The sequence below is a fragment of the Panthera uncia genome, assembly GCF_023721935.1.
Source record: "Panthera uncia isolate 11264 chromosome A1 unlocalized genomic scaffold, Puncia_PCG_1.0 HiC_scaffold_16, whole genome shotgun sequence".
NCBI lineage: Eukaryota > Metazoa > Chordata > Mammalia > Carnivora > Felidae > Panthera > Panthera uncia.
Window position 1 is genome coordinate 79,329,197 of NW_026057576.1, and position 21,003 is coordinate 79,350,199.

General features: G+C 46.6%; 2 protein-coding genes across 5 annotated transcripts in view; one reads left to right on the forward strand and one right to left on the reverse strand.

Moving 5' to 3' along the window:
* Window positions 1-4,375, reverse strand: part of DCUN1D2 (defective in cullin neddylation 1 domain containing 2) — a 31,430-nt gene extending 27,055 nt beyond the window's left edge. The window contains exon 1 of one of the 2 annotated variants that reach the window (XM_049647269.1): window positions 4,170-4,375. The gene's annotated coding sequence lies outside the window, so the exon portion shown is untranslated. The remainder of the gene's footprint in view (window positions 1-4,169) is intronic. The other variant, XM_049647272.1, reaches the window with a different exon arrangement.
* Window positions 4,376-4,656: 281 nt separating this feature from the next.
* Window positions 4,657-21,003, forward strand: part of TMCO3 (transmembrane and coiled-coil domains 3) — a 49,863-nt gene continuing 33,516 nt past the window's right edge. For 2 of the 3 annotated variants that reach the window (XM_049647273.1, XM_049647274.1), the window contains exons 1-6: window positions 4,658-4,915; window positions 8,546-8,652; window positions 13,493-14,020; window positions 15,557-15,736; window positions 17,228-17,419; window positions 18,297-18,425. In XM_049647273.1, the coding sequence (XP_049503230.1) occupies window positions 13,577-14,020; window positions 15,557-15,736; window positions 17,228-17,419; window positions 18,297-18,425 (945 nt within the window). In that variant the 5' untranslated portion in view covers window positions 4,658-4,915; window positions 8,546-8,652; window positions 13,493-13,576. Of the gene's footprint in view, window positions 4,916-8,545; window positions 8,653-13,492; window positions 14,021-15,556; window positions 15,737-17,227; window positions 17,420-18,296; window positions 18,426-21,003 lie in introns of all 3 variants that reach the window. The other variant, XM_049647275.1, reaches the window with a different exon arrangement.

A 21,003-nucleotide genomic window follows, 5' to 3' on the forward strand; every position in this document is an offset into this window, starting at 1 on the left:
GGACATGCTCTGCACCAATAAAACTTTACTGACACACAGGCAATGTGCCTGTGGGCTGTGGCTTCCAGTCCCAATCTAGACTCTAGGGGAATATACAGAATGTATACCCTGTATACTATTTCCTGAAATTGAGCCACTTAAAAAACTAGACAAAGAGCCTGGGGTTATATCTTCTGGTTAAGATAAAATTTAGCTAAATTAGGGCAGCCCCCATATGCTTTGACAGTGAGCTGACAAAAGGTAAAGCATCTTTTTTGAAGGTGATGAGCTCCCCAGGGGAGGGTGGACAAAGCCAAGGGCTCCCTCAGAAACTAAACTGGAGACAGATGTCTGTCCCTCACCTGGCGCATCACTAGCAATGCTCGTGACATCTGTATCATGTAAATCGCCACCAGTGCAACATTTTAAAATTCTGTCATGGTTATAAAATAAAATAAAATAACATACAACGAACTCTGACCATGCTACGACAGGGATGAACCTCGGAAACATCACACCAAGTAAAATAAGTCAGACACGAAAGGCCACATGTTGTATGTTGTGTGATTTCACTTATATGAAATATCCAGATGGGCAAATCCATAGAAAGCAGACAGGTGGTTCCCAGGGACTGGGGTGAGTGGAGACTGACTATTCAATGGCACAGGGTTTTCTTTGAGGGTGATGATGTGTTTTGGAACTAGATGCACGTAGAGACAGCACAACACTGATTCTACTCAATGCCACTGAATTGTACATTTGAAAATAGCTAATCTTAGGTGGATTTTACTTCAAAACAAAATTTTAACATAGTACTCTTAGAACCTCCAAGATTATTCAACACAGTAATGTACTGTAGGGTAATTGAATTAGTTAACTAGCATTATATGTTGACAGATCCGTGCCAAGTAAATGTTGTCAGACGTCTGGAAGATGTGATGTCTGATCTTGAGGTATTTTCTTGATAATCACGTCTTAAAGCTTCTCCTAACATATGACAAAAGAGTTATATCAACAGCGTAAAGGAAAATACTCTCTGAAAACTCTAGAAAAAGAGGTACAGGAGTATATGGACCCAAGCCAGGCAAAGTGACTTGAATTGTTCCTATGTCAGTTACCAAGCAGGGAGACCAGCAGATAGAGAAACAAACAGATCCCTCCTCAATCTACTCCAGGTGCCTTAAAGGTCAGATCCCACAACGCTGAGTCTCAGAGTGGTACTAAGGTGTTGGTTTTTTTTTTTTTAATATTTATTTATTATTGAGAAACAGAGAGCATGAGCATGGGAAGGAGAGACAGAGAGAGAGGGAGACACAGAATCTGAAGCAGGCTCCAGGTTCCGAGATGTCAGCACAGAGCCCGACATGGGGCTCGAACTCACGAACCGCAAGATCATGACCTGAGCCGAAGTCAGATGCTCAACCAACTGAGCCACCCAGGCGCCCCATAGCATGTTGGTTTTGAATGAGCAACAGCAGCCTCAGGTCTAAGCTTAACCCCTAAGTCTGTGGCCGGAAAGAAACGGAAGAGGACTGTCAGCAAATATGCAACAAGTTGATGTGACCCCTTACACGTTTCTCCATAAAAGAATGGTGATTAAAACAATAATCAGTAAGTATAAAAACTATGCATGCTTCATGTCCAAAAAGAACGAAGAGACTTAAGTTGGAATCTGTAGAAAAAGGAATAAAGCTTTCTAGAAAAAAAAAGCCTCATAAACTGAAAAATTACAGGGGAAAGAAGCAAACTCTGGATCCATTAAAACAGACTAAATCCATGTAAAATTAATAAAGGCCTATAAATTGGCAGGGCCTGTCCTTCATGCTCTGGTGGCCCTCATTGAGGCTTTACTACAGCAAAGAAATTAAATTAAGTGTGTGTGGCAGGGGGGAGGTGTAAGTTCAATTGTCATACTTTGTTAAAATACACAAACTTCTTTTTTTAAGTTTATTTATTTTGAGAGAGTGCACACACGTGTGCAAGTGTGGGAGGGGCAAAGAGAGGGCGAGACAGAATCCCAAGTAGGCTCTGCGCTGTCTGTACAGAGCCCAACATGGGGCTCGAACTCATGAACCATGAGATCATGACCTGAGCTGAGATCAAGAGTCAGATGCTTAACCGATTGAGCCCCCAGGTGCCCCAAAACACACAAAATTCTTGAAATGAAAGTATGGACAATCCAGTAGAAAATCAAATAAAGTCTCTAAACTACAGATAAAGTCTAAAACATTTTAACTGTGACCTTGAAAAAAATCACTTACATAATTTGGGCACCAAGACTGCCCATATATAAAATGAAAAAAAGTTCTTGCAATGCCTTCGGTAGAGACTTAACACGACACAATCCTCAGGGCCAAATTCCAAGGGGTGGTCAGCACAACCACATGGGTCAAATACATAAACTTGCTCCAGTTTTCCGCTTTGGTATCCAGCAGGCCAGGGGTGAGGTTAAAATCCACTCTCGGACCTCCCCCCTGTGCACTAACCACGAGGTCCTCTTCCGCTGGTTAAGCACCGAGCCCTTCCCCTTCCCTCCCCTCCTGTGGTGGGTGCATCCTGCCTGGGCAGCACGCTGAGCCACCAGGGTCATCCAGAAACTTTTGGCCGCACTGCCCACCGAGCTCCCTCTTGGTTTCCAAGCCAACTCTCTCAGTCTTCTTGTCTCTCTGGGCAGCCCTTCTCGGTCTCCGTCTTTGCTCCTTTCAACCCCCGAGTTCTGCCCTCAAGCCTCTGCTCTTTGCCCTACACACTCCTCCCAAACCATCTCTCTCCTGTTGGAAACGTGCTCACCAGCCTCCCACTACCATGAGGACAAAAGCGAGCATGTTCTTCCTGAGCCCCAGAAGACCCTGCACAACCTGACTCCAGTTCCCTCAGCAGCCTCCCACAGGCCACGTTCCCCCGACTCTGCACTTTCCGTAGGCAGCCGCATCTGCAGATTCTGGGGACTTATCACCGAGCTTGTTCCTGCTGCCCAGGGGACCGCAGCTGTCTGGCTGCCCTCCCCACCTCACTCGGTCTGGAGAATTCAGCCCACACAGCATCAGTTCCCGTTACTGTGGCTTTGCCATCACTGCCCCAGCATCCAGCGCCACTTACCCAACCCATACGTTCCCAGAACCTGTGACTCTCCCCAGTCCTTATCCCTACTGTAATAAAACGGTCGTGCCTGTCTCACTGCTAGGACATCGGCTCCGTGAACACCAAACCCACACGTTTCTGCTCACCATCAACCCCCAGCACCGTGTACACTACCTTCCTTGCACAGAGAAACCTCTGAATTTATTGAATAAACGATGAAACCCACCGGCTACCATGGTTTCCACTACATTTCAAAACAGGCGTGTGCTTCCCGAAGCCCCTCTTCTGAGCTGCGCATCCGTATGTCCGACCAGTCAGGAGATTCCTCTCTCCTCTCATCCCTACTGCGTTGTTTTCCCACGCGAACCTGCTCTTCCTTCTACAGTTCCTAGTTTTGGTCAATGATATCACCACCTGCTCAGGTACCCGAGCCGCGTCTGAATAGTTCAGTGAAGGTCCTCCCTCTGCCTCCTCTCATCCTTCTCATTCCGACAGAAAATCTTTAATGCAAGTCCTCACCTCTTCCCACCTAGATTATTACAACAGCTTCCTAATTGGTCTCCCCTGCAGCCCTGACCGCTCTAATCCAAATCCTCCTCTCCTCTTGACAAAACACAAACGTGGTCACATCACACACACCTCGCCTTCTCAAAAACTTTTTATGGCTCCCATCCGCTCCTGGATAAACCCTACAGTCCTCAGCACGGAATACAAGGCTGCTTGTGCAGTGTTCCCCTCCTTGACTCTCAATTCCACCTGCTAGCCACAACGGATTCGTGCTCATGCTCAAAAGCGCTACCTTCCCCGCTTCATCGACAAGTTGCTAGTTTGCCCAAAACGTCCTTCGCTCCTCGTTCACCGGCTGCTCGTGTTTCCGCGGAGGCACGGTTCACTCCGCTGTTCGCTCGGTGCCTCCATTTCGTCAGACACCCGTCAGGTTCCCACCTGCGTGCCTCCCTGCAGGGCCCCCAGGGCCGGAGGCCCGGCGGAGACCCCGCCGCCCCCGTGACCTTTGCGCCCAACGCCCCCCTACCCCCGCCTCCCAGCGCTCCCCGGCCCCCAGGTACGCAGAATGGACTCGGCGGCAGGCGACACCGCAGGCCACCTACCATTCTCCCCGGCGCTCCCCAGCTTCTCGCCGGCTCCGGTCGTCTGCGCAGGGGCCCCCGGCTCGGCCGCGCTTTTCTCGTCCTCGGCGTTCGCTCCCGGGACACCTGCCGGGGAAGGGGCGCAGGGGCACAGAGGCAGGTCTCGCCAGGGGAACTCCATCACCCGGCGTGCACAGGGCCACCCAGAGGCCCACGACACCCCTCAGGCCCCGCCCCTCCCCAGCGTGCACCGCGTCGCCCGGGGGCCCATGGGACCCCACCTCCCTCGCTCCCTCCTCACTGCTGCGTGCACAGCGCCGCCCGGCGACAATGTGACTCGCGGGCATCGCTCCCGCCTCCGGCCCGGCACTGCGCCGCCCGGGGTCCGACGGCGCCCAGGCCGGCCCCGTCCTACAAATCCCGACGCGCACTGCGCCGCCAGGGGGCCGACGGGACCGGGGTCTGCCCCGTCCTACAAATCCCGATGCGCACTGCGCCACCGGGGGCCGACGGGACCTAGGCTCCGCCCCTTTCAGGGGGACGCGTTTCGGTGTGGGCAGCGTCCGCCGCGGCGGCCCTCCTGAGAGGGCGACGGACAGCCAAGACCCTCCCCGCGCCCGACCGCGTCTTCGTCCCCGTCCCCTCCCGGTTCCCGCCCTGGGGGCGGGCCTGCCGCCTGGAGAGGGATGCGGGTAAGGTGCGTCCCTGTCCGCTCCTTGGCTCGCAGCGCCGGAGAACCAGACGCACCGCTGTCGGGCCTCGTCCAGGTGAGCGCTGCTCGAGGTTCGGGCGAAAGGCGCCGGGCCTCAAGGCTCCTTCCGGGGGGTCTCCCCTTCCGGGGGTCCCCTTTCCTGGTCTCCTCCTCCTCCTCGGTCTCTGTCCCCGGGGTCTTCCTCCCCGGATCTCGCACCCGGGGTACCCACCCGCCCCCGGCCTCCCCTTCCCGGGTCTCCCTCCTCGGTCTCCGGCGCCGGGGTCTCCCACCGGGGTTCTCCCTCCCCGGTCCCTTTCTCCTCCCTTCCCGAGGGTATCCCCTCTCCCGGACTTCCTCACCCGTTTCTCCTCTCTCGTGGCGGGGGCTGCCTTCGGGGTCTCCCTTCCTTCCTTTCCGAGGCTTCACGCAGACCGAGCCTCTCGGTTCGAGTCCCGCTCTCCATTTCTACTCCTGCGTGGAGCGTGGAGGAAGACTGCTTCTAAAGACAGGGGTCCTGGCAGTGGTTCTGGAGGGCTGTGAGCGGGACAGTGGTGGGGTGTCCGGCCTCTTGCACCGCCACGACTTAAAGTTTATGGGTAAAACTGGGGAAGCTGCCAAAGTAAACGGTTGGCATGTCGGTTCATAGGTTCCCCAAGCAGAGGCTCTACAGTTCTCACCGGTGTGGTGGCTACTCTAGTTAACGGGAGGCACACGGAAGATCCAACGCGGCCTGCCACCGCTGTGCCTCCCCGCCAGGCCTCCACCTCCTGGCAGAGGGAGGGGAGACCCGCTGAGGGCTGGATTTCAGAGGCCAGCTCACCTTCCCAGCAACATAAGCTGGGAGGTGCCATCCCCAGTGGTGTGAGGGTGCCAGCCAGTGGTCTCTTTCACTGGTCCCCTTTTAGCCTGGGCCTGCCTTCCTGGTTCCAGAGAAAGAGCGAGCGCAGGTAGCTGATCTCTGACCTTTTCAGGCTCTGCCTCTGGGTCCTTTTTGGATCTTGCTTGGTAGCACCTGAGTAAACATAAGTAATGGTTGAACACTTTTTGGGAACACGGTTAGGCTTTGATCACATTTGTTAGTTTACATAATTACCTAGCTATAAGGTAGTTCTGCTTTTTCCTGTTTAAACGTTTTTCTGGTCATTCTTTGGATCAGAGTGTCTTACTGGTTCCAGTTTTTTTCTTTTAATACCAACTTTTTAAAATGTAGTACATCAGTGGTTGGATTACTTAATGGAATAATGGTTTTGTAGTTCAGTTAACATCAAGTACTTTAAAGCTTCTTAATATCTGTAAAAATTTTTCTTTTTCCTTCCTCTCTCCCTTTTGTAACTTATTCTCTAATTCTTTTCCTAATTAGATATGAATCTGGAAGTTGTATTTATAAGATTGTAAGTATTTTATCTTTTAAGAATTATGCTTTTATCATTCAATTTGTTCACGTTTAAAATACGGTTTTTGTGGTCCCTGTCAAAATAACTCCAGCATTCTTCACAGAGCTAAAACAAACCATCCTAAAATTTGTATGGAACCAGAAAAGACCCCGAAGGGCCAAAGCAATCTTGAAAAAGAAAACCAAAGCAGGAGGCATCACAATCCCAGACTTCAAGCTATACTACAAAGCTCTAATCATCAAGACAGTATGGTACTGGCACAAGAACAGACACTCAGATCAATGGAACAGAATAGAGAACCCAGAAATGGACCCACAAACAATGGCCAACTAATCTTTGACAAAGCAGGAAAGAATATCCAATAGATTAAAGACAGTCTCTTCACCAAGTGGTGCTGGGAAAAGTGGACAGCGACATGCAGAAGAATGAACCTGGACCACTTTCTTACACCAGACACAAAAATAAACTCAAAATGGATGAAAGACCTCAGTGTAAGACAGGAAACCATCAAAATCCTCCAGGAGAAAGCAGGCAAAAACCTCTTTAATCTTGGCTGCAGCAACTTCTTATTCAATACATCTCTCTACAAGCAAGAGAAAGAAAAGCAAAAACGAACTATTGAGACCTCATCAAAATAAAAAGCTTCTGCACAGCGAAGGAAACAATCAGCAAAACTAAAAGGCAACCGACAGAATGGGAGAAGATATTTGCAAATGAAAAAGCAGATAAAGGGTTAGTTCCAAAATTTATAAAGAACTTACCAAACTCAACACCCCCCCGAAAAATATAAATAATCCAGTGAAGAAATGGGCAAAAGACATGAATAAACACTTTTCCAAAGAAGACATCCTGATGGCCAACTGACACGTGAAAAGATGCTCAACATCACTCATCATCGGGGAAATACAAATCAAAACCACCATGAGATACCACCTCACACCTGTCAGAATGGCTAACAGTAACAACTCAGGCAACAACAGATGTTGGCAAGAATGCGGAGAAAGAGGATCTCTTTTGCATTGTTGGTGGCAATGCAAGCTGGTGCAGGCACTCTGGAAAACAGGATGGAGGTTCCTCAAAAAAATAAAAATAGAACTATCCTATGACCCAGCAATTGCACTACTAGGAATTTACCCAGGGGATACAGGAGTGCTGTTTTGAAGGGGCATATGCACTCCAATGTCTATAGCAGCGCTATTAACAATAGAGTATGGAAAGAGCCCAAATGTCCATCGATGGATGAATGGATATAGAAGATGTGGTATCCATATATAATGGAGTATTACTCGGCAATCAAAAAGAATGAAATCTTGCCATCTGCAAGGATGTGGATAGAACTAGAGAGTATTATGTTAAGCGAAATGAGTCAGAGAAAGACAAATATTATATGACTTCACTCATACGAGGGCCTTAAGATACAAAAAAGATGAAGGGGCGCCTGGGTGGCTCAGTTGGTCGGGCGTTCGACTTCGGCTCAGGTCACGATCTCACTGTTCGTGGGTTCGAGCCCCGCATCGTGCTCTGTGCTGACAATGTGGAGCCTGCTTGGGATTCTCTGTCCCTCCATATCTCTGCCCTTCCCTCTCTCTCTGTCTCTCTCTTTATCAACAATAAACATTAAAAATATTTTTAAATAAAAAAGTAAATGGGGCGCCTGGGTGGCTCACTAGGTTAAGCATCCAACTTCAGCTCAGGTCATGATCTCACGGTTCATGAGTTCGAGCCCCACGTCGGGCTCTGTGCTGTCAGTTCAGAGCCTGGAGCCTGCTTCAGATTCTGTCTCTCTCTGTCTCTGCCCCTCCCCCACTCACGCTCTGTCTCTCTCAAAAAATGAATAAACATTAAAAAAAACTTTTTTAAAAGATACAAAAAAGATGAACATAAGGGAAGGGAAGGAAAAAAATATGAAAACGGGGACAAAACATAAGAGACTCTTAAATATAGAGAACAAACAGAGGGTTGCTGGAGGGATTGTGGGAGGGGGTATGAGCTAAATGGGTAAGGGGCATTAAGGAATCTACTCCTGAAATCATTATTGCACTGTATGCTAACAACTTGGATGTAAATTAAAAAATTAAGACGTTATTAAAAAAATAAAATACGAGTTTTAAGTTAAATTTTTCACAAATTAGATTGAAGTAGGTTATTTCCATTGGGGAGTTTGCTTCCTAAGACCTTTCCACGAGCACCTCTTTTGTTTCCTGTTCATTTCCTGTGTTGTACTGAATCTGGAAGTGTTGCTGGTATCACAAAGAAATTCTAACTTGATGCCATTTCCTACAACTCACCCTTATATTTTTCTTTTTCAGAACAAGGTAAATAACCAGTTTGGGCTGGTTAACGTTGCTCCTGCCACACCCCTGCTGCTTGCTCGGAATCTTCCGCACACAGCGCCAGGCACTGCATTGGGTACCAGGTCAGTACCGCATACGGAGGGCCCCGGTTCACTGAGTGCATGGGGGTGGGGGTTCTTCCAAAGAGTTGGGTTGGAGCCTGGCTGGGCTGGCCTCTGCCCCACAGACAGTGGCTGCTGTCCTGGTGGGTTGAATAAACTTGATTCTTCCTCAGCAGTTTGATTGAGAAAATTGGAGACACTGGGTCTGGAAGTTCCAGAGGAAGAGAGGGCATGGGGGACCCCATGGCTGCATGTGAGGAGAAGGCTGGGAGGCAGAGCCAGGAGATTTTCAAGTTGTGGCCATTGTAGAAAATTGGACAAAGTAGAGGAGTCGCCCCTCCCTCTGCTTTTCCTCCCCTCTGCTGAGCTGCCTGCAGGGACTTCAGCGACCCCAGTGCTCTAGGGTTCTGTGGGTCCTAATAGCAGATGTCTAAGGAGACAGTCCCTTTGCATACCCTGCGGTGCTCATAGCACTCAGAGATAGAGGCCTGTGGGAGAGAGCTTTACTTGGGTGCCTTAGCTCTGAGAAAGGCCAGTCTTAGACTGTGTTATTGTGCTTTGCTCGTGAGTTTTTATCCACTAAATGACATGTGACACTTATGAATTACTAAGCACTTTTAATAGAGTAAGAGTATGTGATTTCTATATAATATGACGAGCTAAAAGCATTGGAAATTTTTTGGAGCGCCTGGGTGGCTCAGTTGATTAAGCTTCCGACTCTTGATTTTGGCTCAGTTCGTGAATTGAGCCCTTGTGTTGGGCACTGGGCATGAAACCTGCTTAAGATTCTCTCTCCCTCTGCTGTCCCTGTTCACGTTCTCTCTAAAAAAAAAAGAGAGAAAAAAAAATTGGGCAAAGCTGTGGAGATATATTTTATTTTTTTGTGTAAGTGTTCATTGTTGCAGGGGCAGAGGGGCAGAGAGAGAAGGAGACAGAGGACCTGAAGCGGGCTCTGGGCTGTCAGCACAGAGCCTGATATGGGGCTCACACTCACGAACCCGGAGATCATGGCCTGAGCCAAAGTCGGACATTCAACTGACTGAGCCACCCAGGTGCCCCATGACATATTTTAAGTAATGTTGAAATATGTGTAAGTAGAAACTTTGAGGACTAGTTGTATTCCAAGTACTGATTTTGTCGTTGCTCTAAATGAAAAGTGACATTGGGTTTTCATGTAGCAGAGACATCTTGAAGACCTTCGGCTCTGGTTGAGGGCATTTCCTAGTTTAAATAGAAGAAGTGTCAGGTTAGTGGAAAACAGTAAGCATTTGTGTTGAATTTTTAAAACTGTATTTTGAGATGCTTATAGATTCATATGCCGTTAAAAGAAATAATACAGAGAAATCCTATAGATCCTTCACCCAGATTTCCCCAGTGGTAGCTCCTGATTAAAAATAGAGTCTAAGCAGAAGATTGCATCTATTTGACCCACTCACCTTACTCACATGGCATGTTTTACGATCTGCCATTTCTGTCACGTGTTGATTCCTGTGGCCGCCAGCGCCATCAAGACACAGACCATTTCTATCCCACAGGGTCCCTCCTCCCTCTTCCCTGACAGCCACTCCATCTCTACAGTTAGTCCCTGAACAGTGCTGTACGTGGAATTGTAGGGTATGTGGGATCAGCCCTCCTTGCAGCCTTGAGGTCCACCCAGGTTGTATCAGTGACTCAAGGTATAGAAATTCTAGGAATTTGTTGTAAAAATATAATAAATCAAAGGTGTCATTTTTATAATTAAAAACAATAATAACAAAATAGCACTAGAGCTAAAAAAGTTTATTATTTACTCAAGAAAAAACATGCTATAATTTAGTAGTTCACAGAATTTGGTAGCCAAGTTTAAAGGTAAGATGAAATGAATTTATGAAAAAGTGATTGATGTTTTCAGAGTCTGTAAATAATTTCAGTGTCATGTCCACATGTCCATGACTTGAGCTTATTTGAGTGGAAATATTAGTATGACCACAATTAAAGTTCTCAATAATTTCTCGTAAAAATTAATGGTCCTTTATGTGTCATAGGGTAGAGTTATAACTATTTAATTTCAAGAATTTGTTTGAGGAAGGAACCAGAAATGAATGAAGGAGTGTTTGTTGTTCACACACAGACTGTGTGGCAGGTTATTTGTCTGAAGTTTGAAATCCATAAAAGAATCATTTTTTGAGATCTTTTAGGGAAAATGGGAAACATTAGCAAAGCATCAGAAATGTCTGTCTGGGTTCTGAAAATACTAAAAAAGCATGTATTTATTAACATTGAATTCTTTCTCTCCCCTGGAACAATAGAAGTTCAGCAGTGAAATGAGTTATTAAAATAACAGATTAACTATCTTGCTAGGCACTACTGAGATTAGGTAATCATTTATTTATTTTTAAGGTGGTAACGCTTACTTAAGTTGTATTAAAGCTGTAACAAAGGGGCACTTGGGCGGAGCATCCATCAGACTCTTGATTTCGGCTCAGGTCATGACCTTGAGATTTGTGGTATCAAGTCCCCGCCTTTGCACTGACCGGGAGGACCCTGCTTGGGATTGTCTCCCTCCCTCTCTCTCTGCCCCTCCCCCCCCACCTCATGCGCATGCGTGCGTGCACTCTCAACGCTCTAAATAAACATTAAAAAAAATTGTAATATAAAGTTGGGTAATTTAGACAGCACATTGTCACTTATCCTAACAAGTTAGGGGAAAAAGTGAAACATTGTAGGTAAATAAATTCTCTGTGACGTTACAAACTGATGTATCGAAAAATGTATTGAAGTTGAACAGTTTCCTGACTTTATAACCAGAATATTGAGGTAGAATGTAGTTTTTTCTTGGTGACTTTTGATGGGCAGATTTCCCTGCTGTCCTCCAATAGTGGTATTTTTGGTGTCTACGGAAAGGTGTGGTTCAGTCCTCACCAGACTCCCTGGGCTGCTAGTCTTTGTCAGGTTCTTGTGCTGGTTTTTCAGAAGCTCTGTTTTATCTCCACTTTCTATTGGCTGTCGTTTTTGGTTTGGAATTTTCTGCCTAGGTAAGCCACACTCTCATTTTTTCTGCATCTGATCTGCTTTGCCTAGGAAACCAGAATAAACTTGTTAGAATTGAGATTACTAGTAAAACTGAGGTATAGATACTTGTTTTAGTAAACACTTTAATGATTAGTTTATATTAATATTTTGTTTTCTTTAATTTTTTTAATGTTTATGTCTGAGAGAAAGAGAGAGAGCACAAGCAGGGAAGGGGCAGAAGGAGAGGGAGACACAGAATCCGAAGCAGACCCCAGGCTCTGAGCTGTCAGCAAAGAGCCCGACACGGGACTTGAACCCACAAACTGAGATCGTGACCTGAGCCCAAGTTGGACGCTCAACTGACTGAGCCATCCAGGCACCCCTGATATTTTGTTTTCTTTAAACTGTAAGTCTTGTGTAAATGGTAGGTTTGGTTTTTGTTTTGTTTTTTTTTTTTCTCTTAAATGTTTATTTTGGAGAAAGAGAGCACACAGGAGAGCATGTGGGGGAGGGGTGGAGAGAATCCCAAGCAGGCTCAGCACTGTCAGCGCAGAGCCCAGCTCAGGGGCTCAAACCCATGGACCGTGAGACAATGACCTGAGCTGAAATCAAGTGTCAGATGCTTAACTGACTGAGCCACCCCGTGTTTTTTCTTTTTTGACGTAACTACTGGTGCCCAGAGATCTAGTTGCCAGGTTCAGTGGTGTTTTTAGGGTGTGTCTCTTTTGCCTGTCTTGTGTTTTATTACCTCTTCCTTCTTTGCTCTGTATTTCCTACCTTTGGAGTCATTGCTTCGTTGTGACCTTGCTAACACCTGTAGCAGCTTGTACCTGCTCCTTGATGACTCTGTCCACTGGAAGATGCAGTCCTGTCCTTCGAGTGTGATCTGGGCACCGCAGCCGCAGCACCCCCTGCTGCCTGCACCAAAGCCTTCACCTCATCACGGCCAGGGTCCTGTGTGTGGTTCACTTGCTGGGGTAGTCATACAGATGCTTGGGCTCTTCCTGAAGAGAGGAAGAGAAGGAGGCTGAATTTGGGAGATAGAAAGTGTTTGAACATTTAGTAAAACCCTAGTGATCCAGACATGGTTGTGTTTTGTGATTTTCTTTTTCTGTGTTTGACATCTTGTTAGCATTAAACTGTGACTTTGGAAATTTGGCAGAATTCCAAACGATTTGGGAAAGAAAATAGTACAGTAAGCTAGTAGCAGCTCAGACAGTTTTATTTCAGAAATGACGTGGAGCGTGTTTCCTCCAGGCGGTTCACTGATCTGTGATAGGGGAGTTGATGGTGTTTTCTGGCCTTAAATACTTGGATCCTCTTTTTTTTTTTTTTTTGTTGTTGTTGTTGTTGTTGTTGTTGTTGTTGTTAAGAGAGAGAGCATGAGCAGGGGAGAGGAGCAGAGAGAGAGAGAGTCTTAAGCAGGCTCCACACTCAGCATGGAGCCCATTGCAGGGCTCGATCTCTTGACTCTGGGATCATGACCTGAGCTGAATGCAAGAGTTGGTTGCTTAACCGACTAGCCACCCAGGTGCCCCAATACATGGATCTCCTTAAGTAGAATTGGCTTTTGTCTTTGGCACATGATAGATTTAATAGATACATGAAGCTGAGTTTTCTTTAAAAAAATTGCCTTTAATTTCAATGTAACCTTTAGTCTCAAGTCTTTACCAGGCTTTATACTTTAACATTTAGTATCCGGTTTTAATCCAGGTGTAATGAATAGTTCAAGTATTAATGTTTATCTAGGAAAAATAACATCTTCAAAAAAGTGATAGTTTTTTGGATGTAATTATTTAATACTTTAACTCTGATCTCAATAGTAACGAATCATTGTTCAACTATATGTAGCAATAAATCTCTTTTTCAGCTGAAGATGTGTGTCTAAAATGCAAGCTCAGCTGAGCAGGAACCTTAGGACGGCTTTGCCCTGCCTGCCCTCTAAAACTGGATCATGAAGGTGCTGGGAAGAAATTACTTCTGGGTGTTGCTTCCACTGCTTCGCTTGATGGCAGATGCTGCGGAACATGAAGAGGTGGCAAAACATGCCATCAAATTGCACCGAGGGAAGGGGGCGGCCATCACTCAGAGGAAGCAGTGGGTCCTCGATGGTTGCAGGAAGCTCTCCGGGCTTCTTCGCCAAAAGACTGTGGTTCTTAACAAACTGAAAAGTGCAATCAGAGCAGTAGAAAAAGACGTTAGCCTGTCAGATGAAGAGAAGCTGTTTCAGGTGCATACGTTTGAAATTTTCCAAAAAGAGCTGAATGAAAGTGAAAATTCAGTGTTCCAGGCCATCTATGGACTGCAGAGAGCCCTGCAAGGAGATTACAGAGATGTTGTGAACATGAAGGAGAGCAGCAGGCAGCGCCTGGAGGCCCTGAGAGAGGCTGCGATTAAGGTCAGTCCCCTCCCACCCTGAGCCAAGGAGCAGGTCAAGTAGAGGTCAAGGGAGAAGGCAGCTGGTGCTGATGCTTCAGCAGGTGTAGTCTGGCAGGGGCATCCATTCTCAGTAGTGCACACGTGGATTTCCCCTCCTTGTGCACCGTATCTTAGCACAGTTGCATTTCACCACTTCTGGGAGTGCCAGTGCTTTTCTGTGTTGAGATCACAAGGTAATTATACTAGTTACTCAAGTTATCCCAGTAAGCTGATGTGTATGAAGTATGTGGTAAATATACTTGTAACTGCAGTCAACATTTTGAATTTCTGACAAGAATGCCTTTTGGTGTGAAGGTTGGCTGTCTTTAATGCCCATCTACTGAAAACAAAAATACTAAAATTAGTTTTAATATATACTTTTGAAATAAGGATCGTGATGAAATACACTTTTAAAATGAGATAAAACTATTACTATACCAGATGTGATATTATTTATATATATATTTTTTAATGTTTATTTTTAGAGACAGAGACAGAACACAAGCAGGGGAGGGCAGAGAGAGAGGGAGACAGAATCTGAAGCAGGCTCCAGGCTCCGAGCTGTCAGCCCAGAGCCCGACACGGGGCTCTAACTCACGAACCACGAGATCATGACCTGAGCCAAAGTCAGATGCTTAACTGACTGAGCCCCCTAGGCGTCCCTAAACTCCTTCGTTTTAAAGAATAGTGGTATTGATTTGAGGTAGTTTTATGATAAAATAGAGAACTAACATGCATTGAGTGATGTTGATCCAAATATGTATGCTTTCTACGTGCAGTTTTTGCCTCACATCTCAGGCCAGGTTCTGGGAGGTTCTTCAGCTATGAGAGAGGGGTTGGTTGGGTGGTGTTGCCTAGAGAGAGGTCTGTCAAACAGCTACACTTCTCCTTGGGACTGCCTTGCTGCTTCTCTGTTCTAGCTATGCCCCACCCCTTTAAAGTATGAACATATACTTTAATAATAAGGATGTTGATTTGATTGATAGCTTGAGTTTAAATATGATGGTATAAAACGCAGTGGTATTATTGACACCATCCATCAGTTTTCCAAGTAATGCTGTCAGATTCTTCTGGAATAGTTTTTCCTCTGTAACTTGGAATTTGTGTGTATCCTACTTAGAAATTTTTAGCTCAAGAATCAAGTATCACAGGTGTTTTTAGAGTACAGCTGGACCTCCATACACAGTAGGCATGATGTCTGGAATAAAATCTGTTCAGTGAGGATTGTGTATGAATAGTTGACCTTCAGAATTTATCAACAGTAGTAAATTATGTTTGATGATGCGTGCGTACAAATAGGTTTCCCTAAACATTTTGCTAAGCTCCATCATGTTTGGGTGATACAGGACACCTGACCTTCTCTCCTTGACTGGAGCTAGCATTACACGTTTATAAATGTATTTGACAGCGAGAGCATGTTGGCTCGCATGGTCTGGCCAGGCCAGGCACCTAAATGAAGTCCTGGTGTGGCCTATTTCTTAATAAACCCCACACTTCATTTCTCACCAATAAACAGGAAGAGACAGAATATGTGGAACTTCTGGCAGCAGAAAAACACCAAGTTGAAGCCCTCAAAAATATGCAACATCAAAACAAAAGTTTATCCATGCTTGATGAAATTCTTGAAGATGTGAGAAAGGCAGCCGATCGCCTAGAGGAAGAGATGGAAGAACATGCTTTTGATGACAATAAATCAGTAAGTAGCATTCCAGAACAATCTCCTCTTTGCTCGGGCTGCTTGCCAAGAGAAAGTATGGTGGAATTTATCGGCTATTTTCCGTGTGGACTGACGATGGAGATAAAACCAAACGCTTTCGTATCCCAGAGAACGATTTGGTTCGGTTACACAGAAGTACACTATACACCTGTCGTTTTGCCTTATGTTTTTGTCAGTGCCCCCCAGGGGCTCATATCTATGCCCCGCTTCCGTGTTCAGGTGGATTGAGTCTCTGGGCTCCAGAAAGCGTGCCCTGGGACAGTCAGGTGTCGGTGCTGTTCTGCCCGGGGGAGCCATATGCTCCTGAGAGGAATCGTGTCTGAGGCAGGCATTCGGACTCCCCACTTGCTGTGACGTGTTTAGATTCTCTGGGAAGGACGAGATGAGTGCCGAAAACGGACTGTGAGTCCTGAGGACTCAGAAAAGGATGCGGCAATTAGAGCAAAGGCGAGTGCAGTTCGGGGCGGATGAGCACTGAGCGGGGCTGTCCTGAGCGTGTCCGTGGTTCCAGGGGAGGACGCGGGGCTGTCTTTTGAAGGTGGTGCTCTTTCTTCACTGCTCACCGAGTGCTCGTGCGTCAGGGCGTCAGGCTGTCGCTGCCGCAGCTTTTCCAGGGCAGCTCCACCACTGTTGGCTCAGGGTCCCCGCGGGTCCCACGGGCGAGGGCTTGGCCCAGCACTGCACCGTCCGCTCCAGGCACTGATAATGGGCTCCGGGTTTTCACCTCGCAGGGTCCCACGACCCCTCCTCAGGCTCTCAGAACCCAGGAAGACCATCTGTTTGCCAGGTTACCAGGTCGCTGCAAAGGGTGCAGTCAGAAACAGCCGGGTAGAAGAGGTGAAAGCATGTGCGCAGGGCACTGCATCCTGTCCGGGCCCGCTGCCCTCCCGGCGGGGCGCGTCTGTGTGTCGGGCACCCGGAAGCTCCCCGAACCCCATGCTCCAAGCATGTCCCGGAGCTGCCTTGTGCGGGCTCGCGATTCGCTTCACCTCCGGCCCCTCCCCGCCCCGAGGTCACGTGGCTGCTGTCCCTGGTGGCCAGCCTCATCCTGCGGTCATCGAGTGGCTTTCTGAACGTCACCTTGCTGGCACAAACTCAGGGGAGGCCGCGAAGGGCTTGTCGGGTGTACCCGTTGCTCCTTATGCTTGGGGAGGCCACGCTGGTTGTGGGGCTGCGGGCCAGGAAGTGGGGTGAAGACCAAACGTATGTTTCTTGTTACAGATTGTACCCTAAATCGTTAAAGTGGGTGTCTGGACGTAATAGAAATCCTAAACGCCTTCATTCTCAGATGGCCCTTGTAACTGAAGCAGCTTTCCTGATTTGTGCTAATGAACATCTGTGGACCTTTCGTCATACCTGACAGAGTGCTAGAAATACTTCTATCGCTCTTCTGTACAGAATTTACGCTCTAAAAATTGAACTTGAAAACATTTCATGGGTTTAATTACACGATGTTGGTTATTTTCACAGGTGAAAGGGGTCAATTTTGAGGCAGTTCTCAGAGTGGAGGAAGAAGACGCCAATTCCAAACAAAATCTCACAAAGCGGGAAGCGGAGGATGATTTGGGTCTTAGCATGCTGATCGACTCCCAGAACAACCGCTATATCTTGACCAAGCCCAGAGACGCGACAATTCCACGTGCAGATCGCCACTTCCTAAAGGTAGTCTGTCTGCTTGCTCCCTCTTGAAGTCCCCTCTCCCACCTTCCCACTTCCAGGTACTAATGTAAAGTAAGCTTTATTTTCTGAGCCTCGTATTAGGTTGCATGACCTTCCTCCTAACAGAGAGATTCTACTACAATTTCCTATATTTTCCATGACTTGAAACACTTTCTCTTAATTTTTAATTTTTTCCGAAAAGAATGAGGCATTTTAATACTCAGAATGAAAATTAACGTTGCTTTTGAGAATTTGGAAGCCGTTTTGAAGTCAGGAGTCCCTACAGTGGGCTCAAGCTTTGTCACTAACATGGAACATCTGATGAGGCGGAGAAGCTTTGGCTAAGGTATCATCTGTGTAGACACGGGTACAGGATGAGATCCGGCTCCTCCAGAGGTGACTGACATTCCAGACCGAGTTAGCCACCCATCTGCTCCCTCTGAGGCAGCAAGTCTAATAAGAGGATGTGGAGTTATGTAAAGATTTGCAATCGACTGTGTTCTGGTTGGAGATCACTGTTTGGGTTTGGACCAGAGTGGGTAACAGCTGTAGGAGTGGCCAGTGTGGTCTGCTCGGAAGGCTAGTGGGGTCTGGACACACCGTCGGGGCTCCAGCAGCATTCCCGAAACCACAGCTTGTGCTGGTCTTAAAGAGGGAGGCAGCGCAGGCTGAGAGGAAGGACGCTCCCAGTGGCTGATTACTGTACCAGTAAACTCAAAGCAGGAAGATCAGCCCAGGGATAGCCTTCCTTTTTTACCACCAAAGTGGAAACTGGGAGGGGCCTAGTCTGCAGAACGTCTGCTTTCTCCAGTAATCAACCCTTTTCTTGCCAACTGTTACCTTAAATTTTTGTGTTTATTTCTGGTTTATTCTCCATTAGGACATTGTTACCATAGGAATGCTGTCTTTACCTTGTGGCTGGCTGTGCACGACGATAGGGTTGCCCACAATGTTTGGTTATATTGTTTGTGGCGTACTTCTGGGGCCTTCAGGACTGAACAGTATTAAGGTAAGAGCAACTGTTTTAGTATCTGTTTAACAAAATACTAAAGAAATGCTCATGAAGACCTAAAAGTTTTGAACTTGAATTAATAAAGATAGCATTTCCTTATAAACCATATTAAAGAAGATGCTCTTCAGAGTTTCATAAGAAGTTCCTAAATCATAAGGAAGTAATTTTGTTAGTGAATGGATGATTTAACTAGAGAAGAAATCCTGTTTATGTCTTTATTTTTTTAATTAAAAAAAAGTTTTTTAAACGTTTATTTTTTTGAGAGAGACAGAGAGCATGAGCAGGGGAGGGGCAGAGAGAGAGGGAGACACAGAATCTGAAGCAGACTCCAGGCTCCGAGCTGTCAGCACAGATCCTGACATGGGGATTAAACTTGTGAACTGCGAGATCATGACCTGAGGGGAAGTTGGCCGCTTAACCGACTGAGCCACCCAGGGTGCGACAACCCCCCACTCTGTTCATGTCTTTAAACTGTTAGTTTTAAAAATTCTGTTTCCAGTAATAATGATGGATTATGTTATTCAGACACTGAAAGCAACAAAAAATGCTGGGTTAAATGTATAATTTAAAAATTTTTTTTTTTTTAATTTTTTTTTTTTTTTCAAAGTTTATTTATTTTTGGGACAGAGAGAGACAGAGCATGAACGGGGGAGGGGCAGAGAGAGAGGGAGACACAGAATCGGAAACAGGCTCCAGGCTCCGAGCCATCAGCCCAGAGCCCGACGCGGGGCTCGAACTCACGGACCGTGAGATCGTGACCTGGATGAAGTCGGACGCCTACCCGACTGCGCCACCCAGGCGCCCCTAATTTAAAAATTTTTAAAACATTGCAAAGCTGGTAAAGTAGTGGGGATTTTCAAGCCTAAATATAGGATAATGTGAAAACCCCAGGACGTAGTGAGTGCTGGCTGTTGGCTGAACAGAGTGAAGTGACTTTCATCCTATATCGATGGCACTTGTTGGCAGTGAGGAACAGTTCCAAAGCTTTTGTGGGCTCCAAGATGTGTCCTGTAAATGCACACAATTCAGACGAAATGAAGAGATTGGCAAGAATAGGTGATGTGTCATATATCCAACACAGAAGCAGTGGCGCAGGTACTGGGAAACACACACGGGAGTCCTGGCACTTCCTAGTTGGGTACGACAGGAGCAGACGGATGGGGGGGAGGTGTGGGCATCTGCTCGCAGCCTCACCCTCCTGCTGATGGGCACACCTTGTACCGGGCAGGAAACATCATCATCTCTAACTGAACTCAACAGCACGTTCAACTGGCGGGGGCTACCGGCAAAAGCCGGGGCCCTTGGGGGGGGGGGCCCCCTGGCTGAAGGGGGGGGGGGGGGTGCTCTCGTGGGCTGGGCTCAACCTGGTGGGGTGGTCTCTGGGAAACACTGTTTTAATTCAAATTTCTGAATTCATAATCTCCATACAGTTGAGAACAAAATGGTGTAAGTACAAAAAATTTTAAGTTGTAGGTGGAGAATCTCTGTCTTGTCCTGTCCCATCCCTCCCTTTCCAGAGTATTTATGAACAATAGCAAATACAAACGTATTTTCCTTTTTTCTTCAGAGCAAAGGTTGCTTGTAAGCCAAGAATTCAGGCTGAATAATAATAGAGGCTGAGTAAGGTAATAAATACAACTGGAGGCTACCAATATTATAGTTCCTAACAAATTTGCTGTATCTTGGTAAATAACATAATTACAGTAAACCCGGATGAAGACCCAAGAGCATATTAGCCAAAACGGGAGGTGGTTAATGGAGGAAGTGTGACTGTACCAAAATATTTACCTTTTCCTAATAAGAAGTTAATAGGCTTCTGTGTTACGTTGAGAAGTGCAGATTTAGGTATGTGACTTTCAAGTCATGAGTTTCAGCCTCATTTTAAAAAGGGAAGAAAAATAAAAGCAGTGAGGAAGTATAAAAACCAGGAGACGAAGGAATAAGAGAAATCTTCTGTTATCACAATGAATATAAGTGGAATAAACTTGCCTGTGGAAAGATACAGGTTTGCAGATGATGTTAGGTTCAAAGAGAACAAAATGAGTAAGTGAGGAGGCAGATGCCAGCAAATGGAGGGCAGGGCCTGTCCTGTCGGTGGCTGACAGGGTGCGTGTGCGTCCCTGCACAGCAGCTTGGTGCCTGGACATGTGGAGATCTGCTTGCTCTCTTCTTTCAGACGCTGAGTTCATGGCTCAGTGGAAACCATGAATGTAGATGATCTAGGGATTACCAAGTATAACTGTGTAAACAGCATTCTCTGCCATAACATAAAAGCATAAAAAACAAACAGCAAATAAAGGACCAGAACCAACACAGTGCACAAGAACGCTGTATACCAGAACCTGTGGGATGTGGCCAATTCGGTTCTCAGGAAAGAAGTTTGTACACATAGTCATGCACAGGCCCGTGCTGGCAGGCCAAAGGAAAGTGGGGCATCTTGATTAAAATGTCCAGCTCAGGTTCAGTGCCTCCCCATCCTCCAGAGAAAGTGAAGGAAGGAGGTAATGAAGAGCGCAGCCTGGACACAGGTGAATTCGTGAGCTAGTTCTCAGAAAAAGAGATAAAAACAGTCCTT